Here is a 26,791-nt window from a genome sequence, read left to right as displayed (position 1 = left end):
GTCATGCTGGAAGACCTAGAGATTTCTAGAGAGAACATATTAATCCAATCCAGGAATAATCAAATCTGCAAAAGTCAAAGCCACATATGTGGAGGGCCAAATGTAGTACAACTGGGGTCTTCCAAATAAGACTGATAGGTAGAAGACTGAAAATGGACCCCCTCCCAAGTTATTTCATGCCCTCCAACATTTCACAGATGAAGTTAGAGACACATATGGCCAAGAAACTTCAGAGTTATAGAACATGATATGTAATTTATTTATTTCTTCTTCCCACCTAAGTTACTTACACAGCCCTTGAGAATCACCCAGGAGTATTCAGTTCATGACAAACCAACCAGGATATTAATGCTGACTCTGAGTAATTTGCATGGGGAATTTAATGATTTGGACACACCCCACGACCAAAGAGACTGATGAACAGGCAAGGAAAGGAAGAACTAGAAGAAGAAAGGAACCCAAAGCTGTAATTAACCAGAGCTTCAGTTATCAAGGTAACCCTCTTTGGCTAGAAGATAATTAGGCTGCGTATGCTTCCTGGCATAGAAAAAGCCACAAGGGCATTACAAGTATTTATTGGAGTCATCAAACCTTGCAAATGAGTAGACAAAGATGGCTAGAGAGATCACTCCCACTTCCATATTCATTTTTACTGGGAGACCAGGGTCTGAATCTCTGTTCAGCTATGGAAACCCTTTGGGTTTCCTTGGGCAAGTCATACTCTCTCAGCCTCAGAGGCAGGCAATAGCAAACCCCTTCTGGACAAATCTTGCCAAGAATCCTCCATGATACATTCGCCTTACGATTGCCATAAGTCAGAAATGGTTTGAAGACCCACAACAACAACAATAAAACTTTCACGAACACAAATGCTATTTTGTCACATTGATTGATTAACATCAATGATGCTATTCATTTGAGTTGCTAAAGAAGTGTATTTGCCAGGAACATTGATCCGGATTCAATAATCCCTTGATACAGGGACCTGGCAATCAACTGAAGAATTTAAAACCACTAACCTTGTAAAGGACAAACTAAATGTAGACTGCTCTATACTCATTACAGATCAGAATATGGAAAGCTTTTTAGTTTAGCAGCTAACTTTTCCAAGTTCTGGCAAAGATGTCCTCTGACAGTCTCGAAAAAAGGACAAGCAACTATTACCAGATTCCTGTCTGATTCTGAACAAGAAGCAGGGCTAGTCTGGTTACTACTTCCCAAGTAATAAAATCATATAACTATTAAGTTTCTAGGATTTTAGGAGCTGTAGACTAAAAAAGGCAACTTCATCCCCATCTTCTAATGCTCTTTTGGTGGAAAAGTAATAGACTATATATACAAATTCTTTGGCTTCTCCCATCTTCCAAATGTCAATGACAAAATGGGTCACTCACTTTCTGGAGAGGTTTTCTCAAATGAGGAATGAGCTAGAGAGCCTGTCACAGATGGCAAGAGCATTCTTGAGAAGGAAAAGAAGCATCAGCATGCCAAAGAATGGGTGAGTCAAAGTCATGACACTCAGAAGCATTTCCCCTCTTCTTTGCTCTCTTGGTGACCCAGTTATGAGGTTCCTAAGAAACATGTGGTGGATGCTTCTGGGAATGAGAAGCTAGATCGGGTTTCTGGCCAGATGTGGAAATGTAGTCCCTATGTTCTTTTAAGGACTTCCCCACCTACATAGCCATAGGACAGAAAGAGACACATTCCAAAGGAACAAGTCCCACACGTCGAACCAGAACAGATGCTGGCTCCTCTAACTGACCTAGGGCCTCTACCCTACTTAATCCTAAATAGAGTTAGAAAAAAAGGACACAATTTTCTGTTGTAGACATTTTCTGTGTTTATGTTGCATAAACCAAGATTCAAAAGAGCAGGGCAGTCTCCGGATGACCTGGATTGCAGTACCCTATGCAATGCAATACTGGCTAGGGATGGTGGCCTAAGTCCAGTCTACCTGAACAACCGTATCTTCCCACATGAACCTGCCTGTGCTTTAAGATAACTTTGGGTGAGGTTCCTCTTTAGACCCCATTATTTGCACAGGTATATTTAGAGAGAAGGCTGAAGAGGACTTTCTCTTGGATCTTCCCAACCCCTGATGCTTCCTTCCAAGAAAGTCTAGACAGGCTCCTTTTTTTCTTGTCAGGTGAAGACCTTTCTGTTCCAATAGACTTTAGGAACTGCTCATTCTATTTCTATGTTTTGAAATCACTATTTTAAATGGTTCCAATTATATAGATAGTTTATTGCTATCTTTAATTTTTTTCTATGTTTTTAACCACATACTATTTAAGCTGTGTTTTTAAAAGTATCTTGTAAGCTGCCTAGAGTGCCACTCTTGCAGGTAAGACAGTGTATAAATGAAGTGACTGATTGATGGACAGATTTCAACAAATTTGGAGGGTCCCACAAATGAGGAAGACTGGTGCAGGGAAAGGGTGGAAAGGCATAATTTAACTGGACCTTTGGCATGTAAAACATGCACTGTACCAATGAGTTGCTCCAAACAAATCTGAAGAAGGTACATCATGGGTGCAGAGTGTGTCTATCAATGCCATTGCATCACCTATTGAGTTATGGTGACCCCATGAATTTCATAGGTTTTTCTTAGGCAAAGAATACCTAGAGATTATTTTTTCCATTGCTTTCCTCTGAAGCATGGCTTACAGCACCTGGAATTCCTTGGTGATCCCCAATCCAAGTACTAACCTTGCCTTGCCCAGAGTGTCAATGGTATTGCCCACCTGTGATCCACTGCGTTTTCAAAACATCTGAACACCAAGCTATGTTAGCATCTAAACTTTTTGCTTCCCTTACCTTGGTATCATGAAATGCTCCTACTATTTTGTTTCTGTGGGACAGACTGCTGCTAAAGACATGGAGTGTAGGATTTTTTAAAGAGTCACCTCAGCTAACCTTGGTTCCTATACTTGGCATCTGAACTGACAACTGGATTGAACTGACACTTGGCCATGTCAACTGGGACTGATAGGTGCTGCAATTCAAAATACTTAAAGGGTCCCAGATTCGGAGAGGCAAGATAAATCATTGGTCAGTTTCAGCAAGGTAGTCCGTAATGTCTGCACTTAGGCTTTTCTTGAAGACACTGAAGCTAAGCCAGTTGAAGAAAAAGGAAGCAATCTTCACAGATGAACACGTGGAGCATCACTTACTCTGTCCTATTAGCACAGTGCTTTAGGTGGTGATTTGGGTCATTATCCTGTAGTTCCTCTTATGGAGAAAGACTTGTGGCAGTGAATAAGGATACAGAAGTGGAGAGAAAAGTGACTGAGTGCAGAGTGAGACAAAAGCAGAAAGAGTGACTCATAAATCCATTGTTAAGACAGTAAGAATTATGGCCTCTCCTAAAAGTGGATTTTCTTCGATTTTTTTTTAAATGCATCAGAAGCTTGTTACATGAATTTGCATGAAACATGTACATTGTGCTATTCAGAACTCCATCCTGACCACTTGAACCACAGCACACGGCTGGTACATTCTCAGACAGAGAGAAAAAATCAATGACTTCTAGGAAGAGCACCATTGTCACTTCCTCTTTTCAAGGGAGATGGAAACTAAAGTAATAAAAATGCATACAAATCCCTAATGTCTCAGATGGCATTGTCCAATTCACTCCATTTCCTTCTATCCAGATCAATAAGTCTGGACACTTTTAAATTATGTTGGTTGTGATGAGATCACAAGTCATAACAAAGCTCACAATGTATTCTGGTTAGCTTTGTGCAACATCAGCTTTGCAAAGGCCTCCAGAAATTGCTTGTAGTCAAGTCAAATCACAGTACAAATCCGAGGGATTTACCCAGAATCTAGTTCTACCTATATAAGGCAACTGTTTGAAAAGTCTAGGAGAGGGGTCAGGTTACAAGTTTGTTACACAGCTAGGGAAAATAATGCCTGTAGAGTGCAGATGGATACTGTTTCAGTCCTGGTATCAGCATGGTGTAATGGTCTCAGTGCTAGACTAGGACCCCAGGAGACCAAGGTTCAACAACCATCTGCACGTTCTGGAAGATCCTTCTTCCTCAGGAAATCAACTCTCAAAGGCCTGCTGGGAAAAAAGTCTTTAGTTGCCTATGGAAGAACAGGGATGAAGGGGGTCCAAGGCCTGAGAGCACCCACCAAGAAAGCCCTCTCCAGGCTTTCCTCCATATGTACCTATGAGAAGAGCTTCCCTAGATCTCTAAATATGGGCAGGCAGTTACCAACCATAAGCCTGACAGGGGAGCATGAGGGCAAGTCCATCCTTCCATCTCATTTTCCCAGCAATTGATACACAGAGGCACACTTCTTCTGATCCAGAGGCAATAAATAGCTGTTCTGACTAGTAGTCATTGATGGTCCCATCCTCCATTGATTTACACATTCCCCTCTCCAAGCCGTCCAACTTGGCAGCCATCTCTACATTTTAGGCTGCTGCCACACTGCAGAATTAATGCAGTTTGACACCGCTTTAATTGTTATGGAATCATGGGATCTGTAGTTTGTTGTGGCACCAGACTCTCTGACCCTGAAGGCTAAATCTCTCAGAAAATCACAAATCCCAGAATCCTATAGTATTGAGGCATGGCAACTAAAGTGGTGTCAAACTGCATTGATTCTGTAATGTAGATGCAGCCTTAATGGCTGTCTATGCCATTGAATGGTTTAATAGTTTAAACATAACAGAGTCATATTTTTATTAGGATGAAGGAAGTCGCAGAAATAAAGGAGCTTACAAGCAAACTCTAAAGTCAGCCTAATTCAAGAAGGCTCAATGAAATAAATGGGATTCATGTAAAAAATGATAAACCAGTCCCATCGCATCTACCTAGTTGGAGTGACCACTGGGTTTAGCCCCTTGAGGTCTATAGAAATATTATTCAGGATGGGTGTTAAGCAAAACAAACAAAACAGGACAGAGATAACAGTCCTAAGCCAGCACAAAGAAACCATCACTGTTGTTCCTTGTATTGAAAACATGTGTATTCTGCTGCACCCTGTTCTAACACAGATATATCCAAAACAATGAACCGCTTGTGATGATCGTGGAAGATGAATGGTGCATTGATAATTTAAAAATAAATAAATACACGAGTCAGCCACTGTGGACCAAGACCAATGACCTTCAGTAAAAATTTGTTTTTCAAATCTATACCGACAGAACAGCAGAGGCACCATCATAGTTTCCATTAGCCATGTCTCATTCATTTCATGAGAGGTTAAATCTGGATTTCTGACAGCTTCGCAACACTTTAATTCCACATCCATCCATCCATCCATCCATCCCCTTATAGATATCCTGCCATTTCCCCAACTATGGGACTCAGGGCATCTTACAAAAGACAAAAAATTACAATAAAACCACCTATTATTAAAAAGACACAACAGCTGAGATTATTGGTATTGCCTTCGTATTGGAGGGCTAGTGATCTGCAGATCTGACTGCCTGCAGATTGCCACACTCTATATTATTCAACGGTGGTGCATCCATGCAGATATGCTAATGCAGCTGTGTGCACACCGCCTCATTGAATAATATGGGCTGCAACCATGTGCATTTTTTGCAATCCATGGGTTCTTCTGGAAATGAATCTCCACAGATGCGTTGATTCCCCAATCAACAACTGAATCAATGGGTCTACTCAAGTGGAATCAGATCAATGCAACTCAGCATGGAAAAGAAGTTTGTGACTAGTTGGTCTATCTGCCTATTAAGGGATGGGCAACCTTTAGTCCTTCAGATGTTGTTGGACTACAGCTCCAATCAGCTCATGCCAGCATGGCTGAAGGATGATGGGAACTGCAGCTGAAAAGCAATTAGAGGACCATAAGTGGTCCAACACTGGCCTACTCAGCCTCCCGTTTGAGTGCATCTCAGACATTATCTTCAAAGACTCTGCTCCTCTTTTTTACTGTTTATTTTTAAACTGGCCTTGGACTGCACTAATCTTCAAAGGGAGAATGCCTTCTAACTGATGATAGGAGCAACAGAGATAGAGGAAGAGAAATGTATAGGAGAGGAGCAAGAAACTATGCTACAGCCTCTGTTAAGCATGAGTCCCACCAAAGAAAAACTGTTTGGGAATTACTTCTCCCTGCAGAGAGGTTTGGGCAAAATGGTCTCCTGCGTCCTCCCTCCAGTGTCCCTTTTCTGCCTTTAAATATGGTTGAGAATTTTAAGAGGCCATATCCATCCATGTGTCCCAAATACTCTAAAGCAGGGGTAGGCAACCTGCGGCCCGCGGGCCGAATGTGGCCCGGCAAGGCCTTGGGACCGGCCCCAGCCCGGTCCTGCCGCCGATTGCCACAGGGGCCTTTGGCGTCTCACATGAGGGGCATGGTGGGGCAATTGTCTATAGAAGCCTCAGAAACATGCATTTATCTTAACATTTTTTTAAAAATCAGCAATTTTTTTCACATGTCCTCCATTTTTTATTTAAAAAGTGCCCTCCATTTGAAAATTTTGTCCTACATTTGTCCCGGTTTATTTATTTATTTAATTTTTTAAAAATTATTTCATTATTTATTTTTTAGCTTCGGCCCCCCAGTTGTCTGAGGGACAGCAACCCGGCCCCCGGCTCAAAAGGGTTGCCTACCCCTGCTCTAAAGGCACCGGATCCCATCTGATCTTGGAAGCTAAACAGGGTCAGCCCTAGTTAGTATTTGGATGGGAGACTGCTAATGAATACCAGGTGCTGTAGGCTATGTTTCAGAGGAAGGAACTGGTAAAACCACCTCTGAGGACCCCCTTTATAAAACTCATGGGGTCGCTATAAGACGACAGGCGACTTGAAGGCACACACACACGTATGCACCCAGTCTTAATGGCTCCCTGCATCTTATCTTACTAATATGAGTGCCTTGAATCTAATCAACCAATTTTACAGGAAGAAAAGAGCAGCCACTCAGGCTTTCTCTTAAAAGGAAAAAAAAAGCCTTTAAAAGGGAGCAGAGTGCATTGGAAGCACAACATTCAGTGGAAGCCGCTAATTTCCCTTATCGGCTCCAGTAGCAACAACTCATGCAAGATGTCACTTCTCCCTTTGCCTCTTCTCTCTTAAGCTTTCCAATCACCATTACTACAGCACTCAAATAAAGAAACTGGGCCGTTTTCATGACATCATGGTGCCGATATCTCTTCCAGCCTATAATTCAGATTAAGGAGAAATACCCTGCCAAAGAATAGTCACCGCTTCCTACGATTGCCCTGTTTATCTTCGAAAGATACCTTCCAGCTTGCTCAATCTTCATCTTTACATCGGTTCACGACTACATCTTGTCATAAAGGAAATAAATAAAATATCAGTGTCATTTGCCACCAGATGTATCATTTCAGAGCTCTATGACTGAGAAATAAGGGGTAGACTGGGGTAAGGCATGAGGATATCTGCAGAGACTCTGGAGACCAGGGTTTGATTCCCAGCTTGGCCATGAAACCCAATGCTCTCAGCCTCAGGGGAAAGCAATGGCAACTCTGAACAAATCTAACCAAGAAACCCCCATGTTACGTTTGTCTTACGATCATCATAAATTGAAAACAACTTGAAGGCACACAACAACAAACAGAAAAGCTATGCTTGGGGGCTATGATTCCCAGAACCTTACAGCCAGCATGGCCAGTGACTATGCTGGCTGGGGGATTCTGGGAGTTATTTAAGAAACGGTGCAGTAGCATTTCAAAAGTCTAAGATGTTTGTGTAAGAACCTAACTATGAGCCTGATAATTGGAATGCCACGATGTCAGGTGGAGAAATGGTATGTCCAGTAAATGTTGCAATGACAGCTCTAGAGGTTGCCCTATATGGGAGTGCTTAGGTTGAGAATGTGGCCGGCAGTAGCCAAGATGCAGCAACAGATAAGGAAGATCTCAGTTACTGGCAAAGCTTATCGCATGTGAGCATGCATGCTCCTAACCCATGTCTGAAAACCCTCAAATGCCTCTTGCAAATACACATGTGTTGTTAACCCTTTCTGAACCAAAAAAGCTCTCATGGGTCTCTGTGTGTGTGTTTTAAATAAGCAGTGACTGAAACACATACATTTCCACATCCTCTAACTGTCCCAATTTGGCAAGGAAAGTTCCAAATCACACTGCAGAAATAATCCATTTTGAGACTGCTGTAACTGCCTTGGCTCAGCGCTAGGGAATCCTAGGAACAGTAGTTTATTGTGGCATTAAAGCTCTCCGACAGAGAAGGATAAATGTCTCACAAAACTATAGTTTTCAGAATTCTCTAGCACTGAGTCAGGACAGTTAAAGCGGTCTCAAACTGGATTATTTCTGCAGTGTGTTTTGGACCGCAGTCCAGATTAATTCTCTGTAGTCAGCAGCTTTTAAAATGTCCCAGTTCCTCTCTCTTCCCCCCATTTCCCCCTTTTGTCCTCAGTTTACTTTTATTGCTGCAAAATTGCAAAAGTAGTTAACATTTAGTTAACTCAGTAGAGAGGAATGAAGAGAAGAGGAGACTCTGGCAAAAGCAAACTGAAGCCTCTCCTAACTTGTGCGTTGTTACTTATTAATATCTTTTGCCAACTTGACCAAGCTCTGATATTGCTTCACCACCCGAGTCCCAGATTTGTGAAATGGTGGAGGCTATCCATTTCTTCACACATTTGGAAATAATGTGCAGGGTTTTTCTTTTAAATTACCATTTTTTCAGATAGTCTTACAAACAGATTCGTCTACCCACACAGGCGGTTTTGTGTAGGCACACAAATCTTTGCTTCTTTATTCTTGCATGCAAGGAGGAATAATTTCAAATGCTTTCCCTGTTCTGGGCAAGCTGACATCAGGGTTTTTAACCATGTTTCCAAGATTTTTCGCACCTGAGGACTTTCTAAACTTTTTTGTTGTTGCAAAGCAGACTGTTTTCTTTGCCAGACTATTTCTTTGCAGAAAGACAAACATTTTTTGGTGTACAAATGAAGAGGTTGACCATTTTCTCAATGTTGTGTCTTGATGTGTCAAGATACAGTACTCTTTCTTGTCTCCCTCTGATTGACTTCAAAATTTGTGGAAATTCAACATCTCTATATCTGCTTATTGGATTTGGACAGTGTAGATGGAAAATAATTCTGTTTGGTTAGTTGACCGGTTAGTTGACAGTAACTTACCAACATTTGCAAATGCCTTTATAAAATCAAAAGGAGCTTAGGATAATTCTTTATGCTAAGTCCCACCAGGAGTCCATTTAACTCAACTCTGAATGACAATCTTAGAACAAGATCCTTTTCTAATCCTACCTGGCACTTCCTGTGTTCCCTGTGAGGTCTCCCATCCAACTACCAACCACATCTGGCCCTGCTTACTTCCAAAATCAGACAAAATCAGGTATATACAAGGTGTTATGGAAACGGTGGGACTTCAAATGTGGGAAAACTAACCCATTTGCCCACTCCTGTAATGCTTTTTCCATCCTGCCCAGCACTGGCAAAATGACAGTATGTTGGCTGAAGCACTACAAACTGACTTAAGCTTATCTCCCTACCCAGAAGACGTTTCAACCAGAGCTTGGCAAAGTGACATCTTTTGACTACAATTCCCAAACACCAAAATTTACTTTTTAAACGATATATATATATATATATATATGAATGAAAAAGTAACATTTCCAAGGGTTAACTGCTAATTGAAAAGGGAATTCAGAAGAGGAAAGTGTCCTGTTCCCAAGAAAGTGATGGCAAAAAGGTTCTACTACAACTTGGGAGGTGTGGTGGCATCAACCTTTTCTCTCTCACTCTTACTTTAGGATTCTGAGCCCCAAAGGTGGCTGAACCACACACGAAGCCTGTAATCTGCAAATCCTGCTGGTCTGAATCTCCCTATAATATGTAAGATATTCTTGGATGCAAAACTGTCCCCTGTAATTTGTGATCAGGAGGACACATTGGAGAAGGTCACCCCAAGCTTATGATGTTGTAAGACAAATTGGGGTTGTAAAACCCAGGATCCTCCTCCACGCTCTCAAGGGTATCATTCACCAAAGTACTACTTTGGGATCATGCAGTTTTGATATCTTCCATTGCCTCTCTCTTTCCTTTCTCTCTCTGTCCATGTCTGGGAAGCATCTCATTCTCCTAGGTACTACTATACAACACTGGTTGCCCCCACCACATTGCCTTCTTTCACAGCTGAAGGCTGAATAATTACTGAGGAACTCCCACCTATTGACCTTCTGAGTAGACCTGCCTTGGAGTTCCCCATCGGTTCTTCTGCAAACACAGCACTCCAGTTCTAACTGCATCTGATCTCTTACTAAACTTATCTGAATCTGGCCTGTTCTGATCCAGCTGAGAAGTTGTGAGGTTTACTATAAGGCTTTAGATAGGCTTAATCTAATTAATTTTAATTGATTTATGGTATTTATACCCCGCCCTTCAGCCTTAAAGGCTCTCAGAGTGGCTTAATCTAAAAAACACCTAGATTTAAAGGGGTAGTATCCAGTCTTAACTCAACATCTTCTAGCATCAGCATATAATCTTCAAGACCAGGTCCTTGCAGAACAGCAAGGGGCCCTTCATAGCCATGGATGCAATTGCTTCTTTCTGAATTTCTGGGATAGTCAATTAGATTGTCAGTCATTGGATTTATTCCCACAGGCTAGCTTCTGATTTGCCCAATCTTTGACTGGGTTCTAAGTATGATGGGATCCCTCAAACAATGGTTTCTGACTTTACCAGAGTCCTTACACCTAAAGAGAACTTGCACCTTCTATAGAAAGAGTGAGGAGTATGCAGCTCTTTAGATGGACTATGATTCCCATCAGTCCTAGACAGCATAGAGAAGGCTGAAGAATGCTAGGGGTAGGAGTCTAACAATATCTGGAGTGCAGCATGATTCCCACCCTGATCTATGGCCTTTATTTGCATGTCATCCACCCATCAAAGCCTCTGTCTGTATCACAACTTAGTTTCTTTTTGGACAAATAATTTCCAGCCTCCCCCAGCCAGTACAATCTGAGGGACCCAAAGCCATGGCTTTATCCAGCTCTGCTAAACTCCGTGTAAGTTCCTTTTGCTGGATTCGAATAGCTAAGAAAAGTCTCTATTATTCTCCTGAAGTCGGCTAAGGAGACCTTCAGTACTCACAAGGCTCAGAGACATCTGGCCAGGTTTCATGGAGATTCATTTGCTATGACACTCGTGAGGTCAGTGGAAAAATACTGTCAAACAGGAAGCCAGCTTGTCACCATCAGCATCAGCGCATACTGAGAGGAGTGTGAGAAAGAAGCAACTGAAACAAGCTGCAAACCCCACTCCCTCTGACCACCAGGCCTTTGAACACCAAGGCTTGACAGGACACCCAAAGATGCTCAGTTCAAATGGCAAAACACACAAAGGATAAGCAAAATATTGATTTCACCCATTTATCACAGTAGCATGAACATTTTAGTAAACTGGGACGGGGCATCTCTGTACAGGAATATCAGGCAATATATTCAGGCATGCAGTAGGTCAGGAGTGCTAAAAGTGTGGCCCGTGGGCTCCATATGGCCCCAGGACTGTTTCTGTGCTCCCCTGAGGTCAATTATTTTTTCCTTCCAAATGTCTTCTATGTACACCACTGGCAGCTCCATTTTATTTTATTTTATTCTATTTTATGTACAGCGCTGTGTAAACTTGTGTAAATAAAGTTTAACAACAACAACAGAGGTGTGTGGGAGCATTTTCACCATGTCTTTGAAGACCCCGAGACCATTTCAGACCTAGAAAAGTCCTTTTATACAACTGGAAGCAAACTATAAGTGACTTCCAGTTTCTTCCTTCTCCTAGTCTGGGGGTTAAAACATAGTCCCTAGTGGGCATTGAGGGTCATGAAAATTTGTGATGTTGCAGTGGGAGATGCACCTCTCAAGATCTCCTGGGGGAATAATGTGGTCCCCTAGTCTCCCACAGTTGCCACCTCTGCTGTAGGTTCACAAAGGGCTGCATATGAGCATGCACACATGCATCTATGCAATGTGCCATCTATATGTACCGCCACACTACCTGGAATATGACTGTTCATATCTAACATTTGGAAGCTAATCAAGATTGGCCTTGAGTATTACATGGATGGGTGCTCAGCACGGACTACCAGACATCTCCACGAAGGGCTAGGAACCCTAAGATAGCCACTGTGTGTCAGAACTGACAAAAATGGAGAAGTGGGCTGAATGAAGCAATGGTCTAACTTAGTATAAGAGTGCTTCCCGTGTTCAGAACTAGTTTTTTGTATCCTGGTTCTAGCTGGTAGAGCCTGGGTTCTAGTGAAACACAGGCCAGACCTTAGAAACCTGAAATCTGCTCATCCTTGGCCTAGTTGGGCTGAGAAGCCCTCCCTAACTCTGTGATTCTCTCCTATGAGAGATTGCCATATAGGCTGAGTCTCCCTTATTCAAAATGCTTAGGACTGGAAGCATTTTGGATTTATTTATTTATTTGGATTTTAGAATGCTTGTATTTGCATATAGCCACACAATGTGCTAACTTGGCGATGGATCCCAACTCTAAATACAAATTTAATGTATGTTTCATATGCATTTTATACAAATAGTCTGAAGGTAATTTTATATAATATTTTTAATAACTTTGCTCAGGAAGCAAAGTTTGTATACACGGAACCATCAGAAAGCAAAAGTGTCACAATTTCAGCCAACCCATGAAACATGTTTCTGTTTTTGGGAGAATTTCGGATTTGAGAATTCTAGATATGGGAGACTCCACCTATATTCCCAAAGCATGGTTGCCTGGGGAAGCACAGTCATCTAGCCCATTTCAAAAGTCACAAAAAGAGGCACATTGGAAAAACTCCATGTATGCTGTTGACTCAAATAGAAGCTGTAAAAACATTCTAGGCTGATATAATGTATGTAACACACCCAAGGGCCTTAGAACCTTATTGTAAAACATATTCCAAAGACAGTTAATCTTCCATTGCAGAGAATGGATCAGCCACTATTTGTTATGCAGAATGACACCTCTGCCTCTGGAATGTGGCTCCCAGTTGCACCTTCCCTTGCCAGGTTTTCCTTCCGCTTACAGCTGCTACCTCAATTGCATAGAAACCTCCTTCAGTTTCACCATCCATCCCTTCAGCGTTCCCCCCTTTGGCCTCATATCAACCCAGATGTGTAACTTTGGCTCAAAAACCACCCACTGCGACAATGCTAAGAAATAGGGATTGCATGTATTAAAACCCAGTCAATCATTTCAGCCCTTTGTCAAAGTATTCTACAAGGCTGGAGCTATCAGGAAATGATCACCCCCACACAAAAAATCTGTATCACTTTTGTATTTGTTGGTAAGTCAATGTAAGGAAAGAAAGAATATGCATTAGGAATCTGATGAGGATGGAGTGCAACCAAGGCAGATATAAAATAGTCATGGCACACTGCATATATTAATGCAAGAGTCCTCACAACTGCACACATAAGAAAAAGGATCTTTTCAGAAGCTGCATCTGCACTACAGAAATAATCCAGTTTGACACCATTTTAACTGCCATGGTTCAATACTTTGGAATTCTGTGAATTGTAGTTTTTGTTTTTGTGTGCCTTCAAGTCATTTTTGACTCAGGGAGACCCTAAGGCAAACCTATAATGAGGTTTCTTGGCAAGATTAGTTCAGAGGAAGTTTGCCATTGCCTTTCTTGAGGCTGAGAGTATGTAACTTCCCCAAGGTGGGTTTCATGGCTGAGCTGGGAATCGAACCCTGGTCCCCAGAGTTGTTGTCCAACATTCAAATCAGTACAGTGTAGATGCACCTCTAGGAATACATTAAAACCAGTTAAAATATAGCTATTCAAAATAGAAATCAAAACACAGACAGAGAGTACAACACAATTCTGCCCCCCTTGAATAGAAACAGATAAATCTCCATTTAATGGTACTTCTAAAAAGTAATATTCCTTGTTAGAAAAGAATCTTAGGAGTCATCCAGAATAGTCGAAAAGATCTTCTGTTGTATTATGAGCTGCAGATTTTCAGTCCTAGAAGGAGGCCTTGATCATGCATTGGAGATGATGAGTCAATTCAGAACAGTTTGAAAATGTTTGTCAGCTCCCTTAAGCATCCTTAAGTATATTCTGTTTTCCAGAAGTAATTTCCCCCATAACGTTAATACACAATGAGCCGCTATTAATCATGCTTTCCTCATTGCCCCAATATTCAGAAAAATCACAGTTTTAGTGTGCCAAGTATTGGTAGCTGGCTGTACTGCAAAATTGTGAACATAAAGTGCAGTTTGCATTTACTGGCCCACATCTTGGTTGACTGAAGCTTGGAAGGCCACAAGGTGCTTTGTCTTCTTTGGTAAGAAAATGTGGAGTCTGGAGTGAAAGCAGAATGAGCAATTATGTCTTTTGTCAGGTGTTCTCCTAGGAGACTGGGATGAACTTGCAAGGAACAGGTGCAAATAACAAAGTACTGTTGTTTAGTCAAAGCCATTAGAGGCTTCTGCAAACAAAGGGCAGAGTTTAAGCTTTACATTGGTCTTCAGGTTTAGTTCATGATGCTTTCTTTAAAAAATATCTAATGACGACTGAGTCATATTTGGACTCCTAAGTAACTTGCAATAAATATTTGAGAGACTCCACTTCTTTTTTATTTGGATGTTTTAATGTATTGAGCTTCCTTGTGCAGATCCTTTTAGCAAAAGAGATCCCTTTCTCCATACCTGCACCCATGTTCTTGTGACTGTTATCAATAAATGTACATAACAAGGATGAAGATGAAATTCAAGCGTTGTAACCACCACTTGAGTATCTCTTGCCTAAGAAAGCACTATAAAGTTCATCAGTCGACAGGCGGCTTGAAGGCACATACACAGATCCCACGTTGTTGTTTTGTTTTGTTTCTTCAAATAGCTTTTGAGTTAAGGTCATCAAGATTTGTTCAGAAGGGATTGCTATTGTCTCCCTCTGAGGCTGACAGTGTGACTTGCCAGTAGGTTTCTATGCCTGAGTGAGGATTCACAGTGGTGTCACTAGGGGAGTGCATATGGTACATATGGCACCAGGTGACACCATCAGAGGGGCTGACACCAGGCATCAGTGAGGCATCACAATGCCCCTCCTCTGGAAAGAAAGGGGGGCTTTTTTGATGTTCCACTCCCATTTTTGGGGGTGTGAGGATGGAGTGAAGCTGAAAATTTTCTCTCTGATCCCCCCTCCTGTCCTGTTTGGCTCCTTTCTCCCGTTCTCCTGGGGAAGGGCTATTTGCTGTGATTTCCTCTTTCCTTGAGGGTGGATAATATCTTTTGCAATTGAAAATCCATTCTTGTTTAGGGGAGCAGTCCCATCTTTGCTGTCTTGGTAGGGTGTGTGTGATAGTGGCAGCAGGATATTAGGTTCCCTGGGGTGAGACCCTCTTCCCTACATACACACACACACCCATCCCATGAAAATCATGGAGGGTATCCAAAGGAGGGCAACTAAAATGGTGAAGGGTCTGGAAACCATGCCCTATGAGGAACCACTTAGGGAGCTAGGGATGTTTAGCCTGGAGAAGAGAAGGTTAAGAGGTGATATGATAGCCCTGTTTAAATATTTGAAAGGATGTCATATTGAGGAGGGAGCAAGCTTGTTTTCTGCTGCTCCAGAAAACAGGACCCGGAACAACGGATGCAAGCTCCAGGAAAAGAGATTCCAGCTCAACCTTAGGAGTAACTTTCTGACAGTAAGGGCTGTTCAACAGTGGAACACACTCCTTCCTCGGAGTGTAACGGAGTCTCCTTCCTTGGAGGTCTTTAAACAGAGGCTGGATGGCTATTTGTCGGGGACACTTTGATTTAGATTTCCTGCATGGCAGGGGGTTGGACTGGATGGCCCTTGTGGTCTCTTCCAACTCTATGAATCTATGATCACTTCTTCTCAACCAAGGATAACACAGTATATATACCCAACTCACTTCCATGTTAGCATTCTTTGAAGATGCCAGCCACAGGTGCTGGAGAAACGTCAGGAATAAACTCAACCAAAACACAGATACCTAGCCTGAAAAACCCACAAAAAACTAAGAACAATAGTTGGTAGATGCAGTCATAGTCAAAACTGAAACTACCGCACCCAACCTTGGCATCATATAAGTAGTTCCAAGACGGGGGCCAAGTATCCCCAAGGACCAGCCTATGGGGCTCTTGACCTCACCATGAACCAGCTAACATCTGCTTCTTTCAGACAGGTGAGAAAAATCACAATTGTGTGAAATCATAGTAGAGCTCACATTTATACTTTGTGGGAAATGGAAAAATGGGAAGTGGACGATCTCTATGAAGTCGCCTTTTCCAGTATTAGTCATAAGGTAGTGAAGGATCGAAATAAATGAATGTGGAAATAAAGATTACTTGAAGGTCTTTCAAAAAATTAGAATCTCAAGAGTCTGAAGGCACTTGAAGGTGGCTGAATCCAAAGTTAGACCACTCCTAGCCTTTACTTGTACACCACTGTGAACCTCCCTTCCAAGACATGTCAAGGTGGAGTATCCGCTGAAATCTGCATAAATGTGCATTATTGCACATGTCACTGTCCATGCAGAGGACTGTGCATTTTCTGCTGATGAAAAGTGAATGGATGCAAAAAGATGTGAATTTGCACAGGAAAATTACTCATCAATGCAAATGTGACAATTACCTGTCAATGCAAATGTGCAAAAATGTGCACCAACCTGCGTAATACATTTACATGTAGGCTAGCCCTCAGTTTCAGAATGCTTCATTGCTGCAAACCACAATTCTCTCATTCACCACAAGGGGGAACTGCACTGGTAGACAAAAATTCCCGGTTCGAGCCCCAGGAGCTCTTGACCACCACCACTAAGCCATACCACGTCTCACTTTCACCCAATCCAGAGCACAGAGAGCTCAAGACCTCAAAATAAAGGCATGAGGCAAGTCGCAAACCGCTAAAAAGGGAAAATATATTCTTTTTTGGGGGAAATTCTTTCCCCAGACTTTTGCCTGTGAACCAAACTCTTTCACCAAGGCCTGGATCTCACATGCACATCCACCTCTCTATGCCTGGTAGCTGAACATGTGGATCTCAATCAAACATCCATGCTGCAGACAGCGCATCTGAAGACAATGAAATAGGATATGAAAGTTTGAACGTGTCATTCAAACCCATACTGAGGCAGCTAGCAAAATAATGGACTAAACAAGATTGCAGTAGTTGAGGTTGGGTTCTCTCCCTCTTCTTCCTGTAGCTAGCAAGATCACAACTACATGAGTGAAGATAATTGATACAAACATGCCCAATGCATACTGATGACGGAACTGAGCTTTTTTCTCAGCAGGAGTTCGATTATTCCAGGAATAGCAAACACACAATCTTAGTTCCATCTAATGAACTAAAGCTGCATCTACACTGCAGAATTAGTGCAGTGTGACCCCACTTTAACTGCCATGGCTCAATGCTATGAAATTTCTGAGATCTGTAGCTTTGCGCAGTATCTAGCCTTCTCTGTCAGAAAGTTCTGGTGCCACAACAAACTACAAATCCCAGGATTCCATAGGATGGAGCCATGACAATTAAAGCGGTATCATAGTGCATTAATTGGCAGTGGCCACAGTCTTAGTTCCATCCAAGTAGTGATGGGACACAACTTTCTGTTAAAGGAGTTGAAAGAAGGGTGGAATCCGCAACCTCAGAGATGCTCCGACAGACGTCCTCCACAATGTTATTTCATTGCACATCATACTACAGCGGCAGATTGTGTTAAAACTGAGCACTCTGGCTGTAGACACCACAACGATCAAAGAAGCTGTCTGTAACAACATCTGGCTGGGAAACGACGCAACAGACAGAAGTCGTAAAATAGCAACCCAAGACAACAGAAGTCACCTCTGCTTCTCATCTGCAGAGACTGGGCAATGTGTGCCTTGATCTATTGAACTTCCAGGTGGAAACAATTCTACCCTGACCTGCTTGATTTCCTTGACTTTATCAAAACATTTGGTTGCTATTTATAAATGCCATCGCTCATTAGCTTTAAAGAATCTCATCCGCACGCTAATTAACTCCTTCCTCCACATGACCTCATTGGATCGCCCTCTAGTTTGAAACATCCTGTATTGTTGGGTGTGGGATGAGAGAGCAAGAGAGAGCCAATATTCGCTTTGAATTACTGTAATTGTTTCCCGTAAGTTGGGCCCAGATTTAGGAAAACCCAAAAGATTCGATGAAATCAAAGAGCCAGAAAGTCTAGCATGCCTTTATTCTTGTTGGTTTCAGGGGACCTAAATACCCTAAAGGCATGGGATCCCATCAGATCTTGGAAAGTAAGGAGGGTCAGCCCTGGTTAGTACTTGGATAACAATATTAATAATAATAATAATAGGTTTTATTTTTATCCTGTTTCTCCCGTAGGATCGAGGCGGGTGACAACAATAAAAATACACAAAAAAATCATTAAATACAAAATAAAATTACATAAACCCCTTCCTTAAAACTAAAACTACATCGTTAGAACAACACATTATAAAATACAGTTAAAATCACTTAAAATAGTCATCGTTGAAGCGAGACATCTTGGGGGAGTCATGGGGCAATTCATATCAATGGAGCTAAGATGATCAGTCAGGGAAGGCCTGTTGGAAGAGATCCGTCTTGACGGCTTTTTTAAAGCCATCAAGATTGGTGATATGTCAGATCTCTTCCAGCAGGCTATTCCATAATTTAGGAGCGTCAGATGAAAAGGTCCTCCGGGTGACTGCAGCCAGCCTGGTCTTTATTGGCTGCAGTAAGTTTTTCCCAGAGGACCTGAATGCACAGGGTGGATTGTATGGAAGAAGGGGCTCCTGCAAGTAAGCTGGACCCACGCCATGAAGGGCTTTAAAGGTTATTACCAACACCTTGTACTGTGCCCAAATGGGAGACTACCAAGGAATACCAGGTGCTGCAGGCTATATGTCCGAAGAAGGAACTAACAAAACCATCTCTGAGGATTCCTTGCCTAAGAAAACCCTATGAAATTCATGGCATCACCAAAAGTTGAATTGAAGACATGTGTATAAACACACACACACACACACTCAAAGCACAATTAAATCTGGATCCAAACTACTCTTTAGAGCAAGGGTGGAGACTCTGCAAACTTCCAGATGTTTTGAGCTGCCTCTTCTCATAATCCTCACCTTTGGCAATGATGGCTAGGGCTGATAGGACTTCCAGGCCAACAACGTCTGGATGGTTTCCACCCCTGTTTTAAAGCCTCATTTATTTCAGCTCCAATTTGTGGCTCTCTGAACACCAGCATACATACAGAGTTGGCAAACTAGCTTAAAATCAAAATAAAAAATACCCAGGATGTCAGCTAACTACAGCTATACAATTAAAACCATGCGTACTTGCAGCAAGTACTGATACACTAATATATTCCCAGTGGGTCTAGTCATTTAATCTGCAAACATTGCCTTTCAATAATAGATTCCAGCACTGGTATATAGTTCTAGCTCAGTGATCCCCAAACTTTAGTTCTCCAGATATTTGGGACTTCAGCTCCCAGAATCCCAGATTGTTGGCCAAGCTGGCAGGGGCTTTTGGGAGCTGAAGTCCAAAACATCTGGAGGACCAAAGTTTAGAAACCAATGCTCTAGATGGTTGACACACATTAAAGAAATGAATCAGTACAACAGAAAAGCAACCTTGAAACAATGAGGTTGAAAGAGGCATTGAATAAAACTGCATCTGGTTGGAGATTTGGCTGGGAAGGGGAGTCATTTCAAGGCAGACCAACCAAGAACAGAGAAACGTGGCATATTTTATTATGCTTTCTTAATGACTGACTTCTTTAAAAACTGATAGTAGTGCCTAGGAATCTGAAAAGAGTCCCCCCTCAAGTTTCCACTGAGCCAGGCAAGTCTATCACAATTTAAAAGCAAGCCTATTGTTCAGAAAAAAGAAGTTTGTGTCCAGATAATCTTGGACTGCAGCTCCCATCATTCCTCATTGTCGTCCATGGCTGGGTTCTGATGGGAGTTGTAAGTCCATCAATATCCAGAGGGCCAAGTAATGCCCCCCAATCCTGCAACAGACAGAAGAGCTACAAAAAGAAAAGCCAAGCAAATCTCATCTGTCCTCTCTCCCCGCACCCAGTGTTCCTTCCTGCTTTAATTTCTTCATGAATTAAATAATCCCAGATACTAGACATGATCTCCAGCACACGCAGATGGGTTAAGAAAAGCACAGGCTCTTGGATTATACAAAACGATGCTTCTGCTTGATCCTGCCTGAGCTCCTTGATATAAATGAAAAGCCTTTGCTCTTTGAAGACTGAGATCCATCTGGAACAACTAACCAAATTATCAAACATCTCAAATTGCAGTCACTTCAATAGACCTTTTTTTTTCTTTCTTAAAAAGTTACAAATGCAACACCCACATTTTGTATCTAGGCAATGGATATAGGGGCCTAAATGTCATAAAGGCACCAGATCCTTTCTGAGGTTAGAAACTAAGCAGAGTCAGCCCTGGTTAGTACTTGAATTGGAGTTAGTACTAACTAATGTGGTTAGTACTCGGATCAGAGACCACCAGTAAATAAATACCAGATGCTATAGGCTATATTTCAGAAGGTGAAATGTCAAAGCCACCTCTGAGTATTCTTTGCCTAAGAAAACCCTATGAAATTCACAGGATCATTATGACCTTACGGACAACTTGAAGACATACACACAATGCATACATGGCAAGGGACACATGGTGCATATGGAAGAAATGGCAAGGCTGACCAATTTCCCCTCGGTATTGCCAACCTTGATAGAAGCGGAGGGCTTTCATGGAGGCATATTGTTACCTGTCAGTTCAGATGTCAAACATAAGAACAAAAGGCCAGCTGAGATGACTCACTGAAAAAATCACCTGCCTCTTGCATTTTGCAGCACAGAAACTAAACCTTGATACTGAGGTAAGGGAAGCAAAAGGTTTAGATCAGTGATCCCCACACCTTGATCCTCCAGGTGTTTTGGACTTCAGCTCCCAGAAGACCCAGACAGCTTTGCAAACAGCCAGGAATTCTGGGAGCTGAAGTCCAAAACATTTGGAGGATCAAAGTTTGGGAATCACTGGTTTAGATGCTGGCATAGGTTGGTGCTGTCATGCCCAGCCTGGAAGATGGCTTGGAGGACTCAGAGGATGAGCTAGAGCCCCTGGGATCTGAACCTATAATGGAGGAGCCAGAGCCCCAGGGGCTTGAACCTGTAATGGAGGAGCCAGAGGCTGGCCCTAGTTCTGCTGGAGCAGAGTCTATGGCCCCTCCAGAGGTTCAGCAGTCAAGTTTGCCTGGTGCCGAGGCTGTGGACATGGAGGAAGATATGGGCAGTGTGCCTACCTTCAATGAGCGTCGAGCAGAAAGAGAGGGCCTTCGAAGATCTCGGAGGCTTTATCAGAAGCGTCTTCGTAATCAGACACAGCTGAAGGCCAGCTCCTTGCCTTCTTAAGTACCTGGAGCATGTGTGGTTCTTTGCCAGTGGATATCTGACTCTTTTAGAGGAAAGACTCTGTCTCTGGCTCCTTGGCTTCTTGTCTTGACTACCCGGAAACCTTGACCTTGGACTGCTTTATCTACCTGCCTATCTGTTACCCTGAACCTCGGACCGTCTGACAATTCTTCTGGTAAACCCTTTTGGTAAAGCTACTGTAACTCTCCAGGACTGTGTAGCTTACACTGACTTTGCTGTGCTGGGAGGGGGGTTGTTTGTTTGAAAACTAGCTGCCTTATCAGCCCTTTGGCTGCTTTCCCGGACAGGTGCTGGGATACTTTTAAGAAGTCAGGAGCACAGCCAGTTCTTTTTTAAAAGGTAGGCAATACCATTGACACTCTGGTCAAGACAAGGTCAGTACTTGGATGGAGGACCACCAAGGGATCCCAAGAGCATTAGGCCATACTTCAGAGGCAAGCAATACCCAAACCATCTCTTGGTATCCTTTGCCTAAGAAAAGCTTATGAAATGCATGGGGTCACCATAACTCAATAGGTGATGCAAAGGTGTGGGTAGATACCCACAGCTCCCATGGTGTGTCCCCTTGGACTCGGTTTGGAAGGGCTCATTGGCACAGCACATGTTCTGCATGCTAATGTCCCCGGAGGTTCAGTTCCCAGGATTCTCCCAGGAAGGGCTGCACAACATCCATGAAAGTGGCTGCCAATCCATGCTGGCAATATCAAGGGTAATGGAGAAAGGGTTTTGATTTTGACCCGATATAAATTACTTTCCTATTTTGCCCTGCATCCCCTGTCCCTGTTCTTTGAACTCAATGGGTCCATCATCAGGTAGCCAGGGAAGCAAAGGACACAAAAACCTGAACCTGCAGCCTGGCCAGGTGCCAAGAGCAGGTCTTCTACCCTGGGCACCACCTCCCCAACTCCAAATCTATCTTAGACAGTAGCAAGTGTCAGCATCCTGACCAGTGTGGCATAGTGGTTAGAGCAGAGGTTCCCAAACTTTAGTCTTCCAGATGTTTTGGACTTCAGCTCCCAGAAGTCCTGACTGTTTGCCAAACTGGCTGGGACATCTGGGAGCTGAGGTCTCCAACACTTGCAGGGACAAAGTTTGGGAACCACTAGGTTAAAACATTAGACTGCAACTCTGGACACCCATGGTTCGAGTCCCAGCTTGGTCATGAAATCCATTGGGTGACCTTGGGCACGTTGTCCTCTCTCAGCCTCTGGGAAGGCAATGGCCGACCTCCTGTGAACAAATCTTGCCAAGAAAACCCCATGATGGGTTTACCTTAGGGTTGCCATAAGTCAGGAATGATTTGAAGGCACACCACCGCCACAACAAATTGAGGCCTTCTTGCTCCATCTCCCAGGTTCTCTGGAGTTGGATGTAGGCAATCCTGGTCCAAGCCCAGGCCCTCTTTGGCTTGCCAGCAACATGCCAGCTAGCTTTGGTAAAGAAGAGGAGATCACCTACACAATCTGAGCTCTTCCTTTTTACCCAGAGGATCTGATCTCTCTCTTTTTCCCTTCCTCCTTTCCATAGGTCATTTTCATCTCGCTCCTCAGGTTCAGGAATGCTTCTCCCTCCTCTCTTTCTGAGATACATGCCTAGACCAAGGTGACCAGATGTCCTAACCGCCAAGGAGGACAAGGCACCACAAAAGGTCGGACATTCCAACAAAAGTAAGATGTTACTAAAAACGCTCATTATCAACATAAAGCCATGTTTCTTAGTCCGGCTCAGGACCTCTTGAAATTCCTCCTGCACAGAAATGTAGGACGTGTCCTAGAAAAGGAGGATGTGGGGTCACCCTGGCCTAGACACCCTACAAGATACAAATGTACAAGACATCACAATGTATGTGTGTGTGTGCAAGAGAGAGATTGAAAGAGAGGGATGAATATTTGCCTCGCCAGGGCAGCTCCATCTGATAATGATGATGATATTTATTTGTATCCCACTTTCCCCCCAAAACTGGGACTTAGCTCACAGTTTAAAAGGCTATCCTTCTGCTGGCAGTTTAAAACCTTCTTATGCAGACAGGCTTTTATAACATAATGTTTTTAAAGGACTTGGGTGGTTCTTCACCTATTTAGCCAAGTTAAAGAGAATGCCATTCAGGGAAGCATTCCCAGACATGACACGACAGTTATCCAATGTTCATTTGAATTTGCTGTCTGCTATATTTTATTGTCTGAAGGTGAAGCTGTATTAATATGCATTACGTTTAATGATTTTCGTAGAAGGTACGCTTCAGGCAGGTTTCTTTTATCTGTTTTAATTGATTGCATGAGCAAATTTACAGCACTTGGTAAATAAAGCTTAATAATAATAATAATTGTATCACTTTCAGTGTTTGAAGCAGTCCCCTTTCTTAGTTTTTGGTGGGTTTTTTGGGCTTGTGGCCATGTTCTGGAAGAGTTTATTCCTGACGTTTCGCTGGCATCTGTGGCTGGCATCTTTCCTTTTCAACTGTGTTTCATTCATTTCAGAAGCAATCTATTATAATATAGTAACCATTGAATTCTATTGTAATGTCTCACTTCTCTATGTTTTTAGTGGTATTGTTCCTTTAATATTGCAAGCTGCTCTGGGTCCCAGCGGTCTGGGAAATGTGGGATAGAAATAAATCTGATGATGATGATGCAAAAGGGGTGCATTAAAAGAGAATTATACCCTGGCAATATTCAAAGAGATGCACATAGGATGGATGTCGTGGATATAGGTTTGAATTGCCTGGCCCCCAATGAATGAAAGGTCCCATAGATATCAGGCGCCCATGATGCTCTCCAAGGCTGGCTTGTGACATCTCTCCATCTCTCTCTGCCATCACTACAGCATCACACTCACAAATAATAATAATAATAATAATAATAATAATAATAATAATAATAATAATAATAATAATTTAATAAAGATAATAAAATTAAAATAAATAATACAAAATAATAAATAAAAATTAAATAATTATAGTAAAATAAAAATTAAAAATAAAACAAATAATACAATAATAATTACAGTATAAAACAAAATAAATAATAATAAAACAATAATTATAATTAATAAAATAAAATAAATAATAAAATAATAAAATAATAGTTATAAAAATAAAATAAATGATAACAATAAATTAATACTTATTATTATTATTATTATTATTATTAATTGTTATTATAAAAATAATAAAGTAAAGTAAAGTAAAATGTACAAATGTATTTATTATCTCGACTCTGCTCTCTGCCTCCTTGCCCTCTGCCTAGTCCTGGATGCCAAGGAGGACTGGCTTTTGCAAAATGAGGATGAGGATGCTGAGGATGCCACCTTCTGGTCCCAATGCTGGGCTGCCCTGACCCCTTGGAAAGAAGCCCCCCTTGAACTCACGCTCGTGCTTTGGGGAAGCCCATGGAGAGGAGGATGTCGAGGGCAGAGCCGTGCTTGAAGGTGCCGCTCCGGGGATGCGGGTTCGGATGCTGCTGCTGCTGCGAAGGCAGAGGCGCTGCTGCTGCTGCTGGCGTTGTTGGCTGCTGCTGCTGCTGTTGCTGTCGGCTCCTTCGCGGGGTGACTTTGCTGTAGAGCTCTGCCTTGGACGAGGCTGCAGCCGCCGCAGCAGCAGCCATGGCTGGGGCCAGGCTGGGCGATCATCGACCCATCCAGAAGGAGAAGGAGGAAGGTTGGCTGGCTGGCTGCTAAGGCTCGGGCGATGCGGAGGCGGAGGCGGCTTCCTGGGGAGGGAAGGAGGGCAGCTGCCTCGTCCTCGCCAAAGCCACACTCCTCCTCCTCCTCCTCCCAGCTCTCTCTCTCTCTCCTCCTCCCTCTCCTCCTTTTTCCTCCTCCCTCCTTCCCTCCCTAGTTCTGCCTTTGCAAAGGCCCAGCAGCAGCAGCAGCAGCAAAAGCAAACGCAGGCCCTCTCGCCTTGGAGCACGTCTGGATGCAAGCAGCCCTGACACGTGTCCCCAGAGCCCTTGGAGGGGCTCTTTGCGACATATACACACACATATATACAGACACACGATATATACACACACATACATACACAAACACACACACACACTCACACACATGTATACCCACATATACCCCCCCACACACACACATAGACATAGACACACCCACACATATACACACACATCAACATACCTACACACACACCTACACACACATATGTATATACTCTCACTCACATACCTATATGAGAGTCAGTGTGGCATAGTGGTTTGAATGTTGGACAGTGACTCTATGAGACCAGGGTTCGACTCCCAGCTCAGCCATGGAAACCTACTAGGTGACCTTTGGCAAGTCACACTTTCTTAGGGGCTGTACAGACCGCCCCTTCTAGTGCCAGATCAGGGCCACAGCAACCACACGCCACAGCCCCGATCTCGCCTGTCTGTGCCATGGAAAGGGCACCATAGCCGCCGGTGCCATGGCTTTTCAGTGCTCCTTTGGTGCTGCATCATCCAGACGCAGCGCCAGTTGTATGGTGTGGCACACAACATCACACCAACCTGGGGACAGAGTCGAGCTGTACGTCGTGTGGACGCCGTGCCCCCACTCCTTATGGCCGCTTTGTACACCCTCTTAGTCTCAGGGGAAGGCTATGGCAAACCTTCTCTGAACCAGTCTTGCCAAGAAAGCCCCATGATAGGTTCACCTTAGGGTCACCATAAGTCCGAAACAACTTTAAGGCACACCACAACCAAAACAAATACACATATACATACAAGTGTACACATACATACAGACATGTTGTGTGCCTTCAAGACTTATGGCAACTGTAAGGCAAACCTATCATGGGGTATTCTTGGCCAGTTTCTTCAGAGGGGTTTTGCCCTGGCCATCCTCTGTGGCTGAGATTTGCCCATGGTCAAAGGTGGGTTTGCATGGCCGAACCAGGATTCGCACCCTGGTCTCCAGAGTCATAGACCTATGCTCAAACCACTACACTAGGCTGGCTCCTTAGTTGCCATTTATTGGACTGTATTCCCAGTCATTCACAAACCTTGCTCAGGGATTTGTTAAGGCAGAAGCAAACATAAAGCAGGAGGAGGTTGTGTCCCACTGTCCTCAGCCCTAAATTCCTCATTAATAATGTTTGCCATTTTAACCACATTCTAATTTTTCTTAGATTGGGTTTTCAGTGTTGGTCTTTCAAATGTGGGAGGGCATGCATTTTTGAAATGGCGACGGCTTGGTAACCTCTGCCATTGCTTTTGCAAAATTATGCCCATTTGAGAATAGCTCCACTCTGGCTTCTTCCATGCAAAACTTATCACCACTTCTACTTCTGTGCTGGGAAATTGGTTCAGTTCATTTATACCCTGCCTTTTTCTCAAAGGTGGACACAATAAAATCCATGGCCAGCTTCTCTAGAG

The 26,791-nt window shown here is 43.0% G+C and overlaps 1 protein-coding gene across 2 annotated transcripts in view; it reads right to left on the bottom strand.

The window, feature by feature from the left end:
- LOC121935778 (ubiquitin-associated and SH3 domain-containing protein B-like) overlaps window positions 1-25,170 on the bottom strand; it is a 61,129-nt gene extending 35,959 nt beyond the window's left edge. For both annotated transcript variants that reach the window (XM_042477657.1, XM_042477658.1), the window contains exon 1: window positions 24,801-25,170. In XM_042477657.1, coding sequence (XP_042333591.1) covers window positions 24,801-25,036 — 236 coding nt within the window. In that variant the 5' untranslated portion in view covers window positions 25,037-25,170. The remainder of the gene's footprint in view (window positions 1-24,800) is intronic.
- Between the last annotated feature and the right edge of the window lie 1,621 nt (window positions 25,171-26,791).

The sequence above is a fragment of the Sceloporus undulatus genome, chromosome 6, assembly GCF_019175285.1.
Source record: "Sceloporus undulatus isolate JIND9_A2432 ecotype Alabama chromosome 6, SceUnd_v1.1, whole genome shotgun sequence".
Taxonomy (NCBI): Eukaryota; Metazoa; Chordata; class Lepidosauria; order Squamata; family Phrynosomatidae; genus Sceloporus; species Sceloporus undulatus.
The sequence above is the reverse complement of the archived record's forward strand: the minus strand, read 5'-3'. Positions and strand labels throughout refer to the sequence as shown.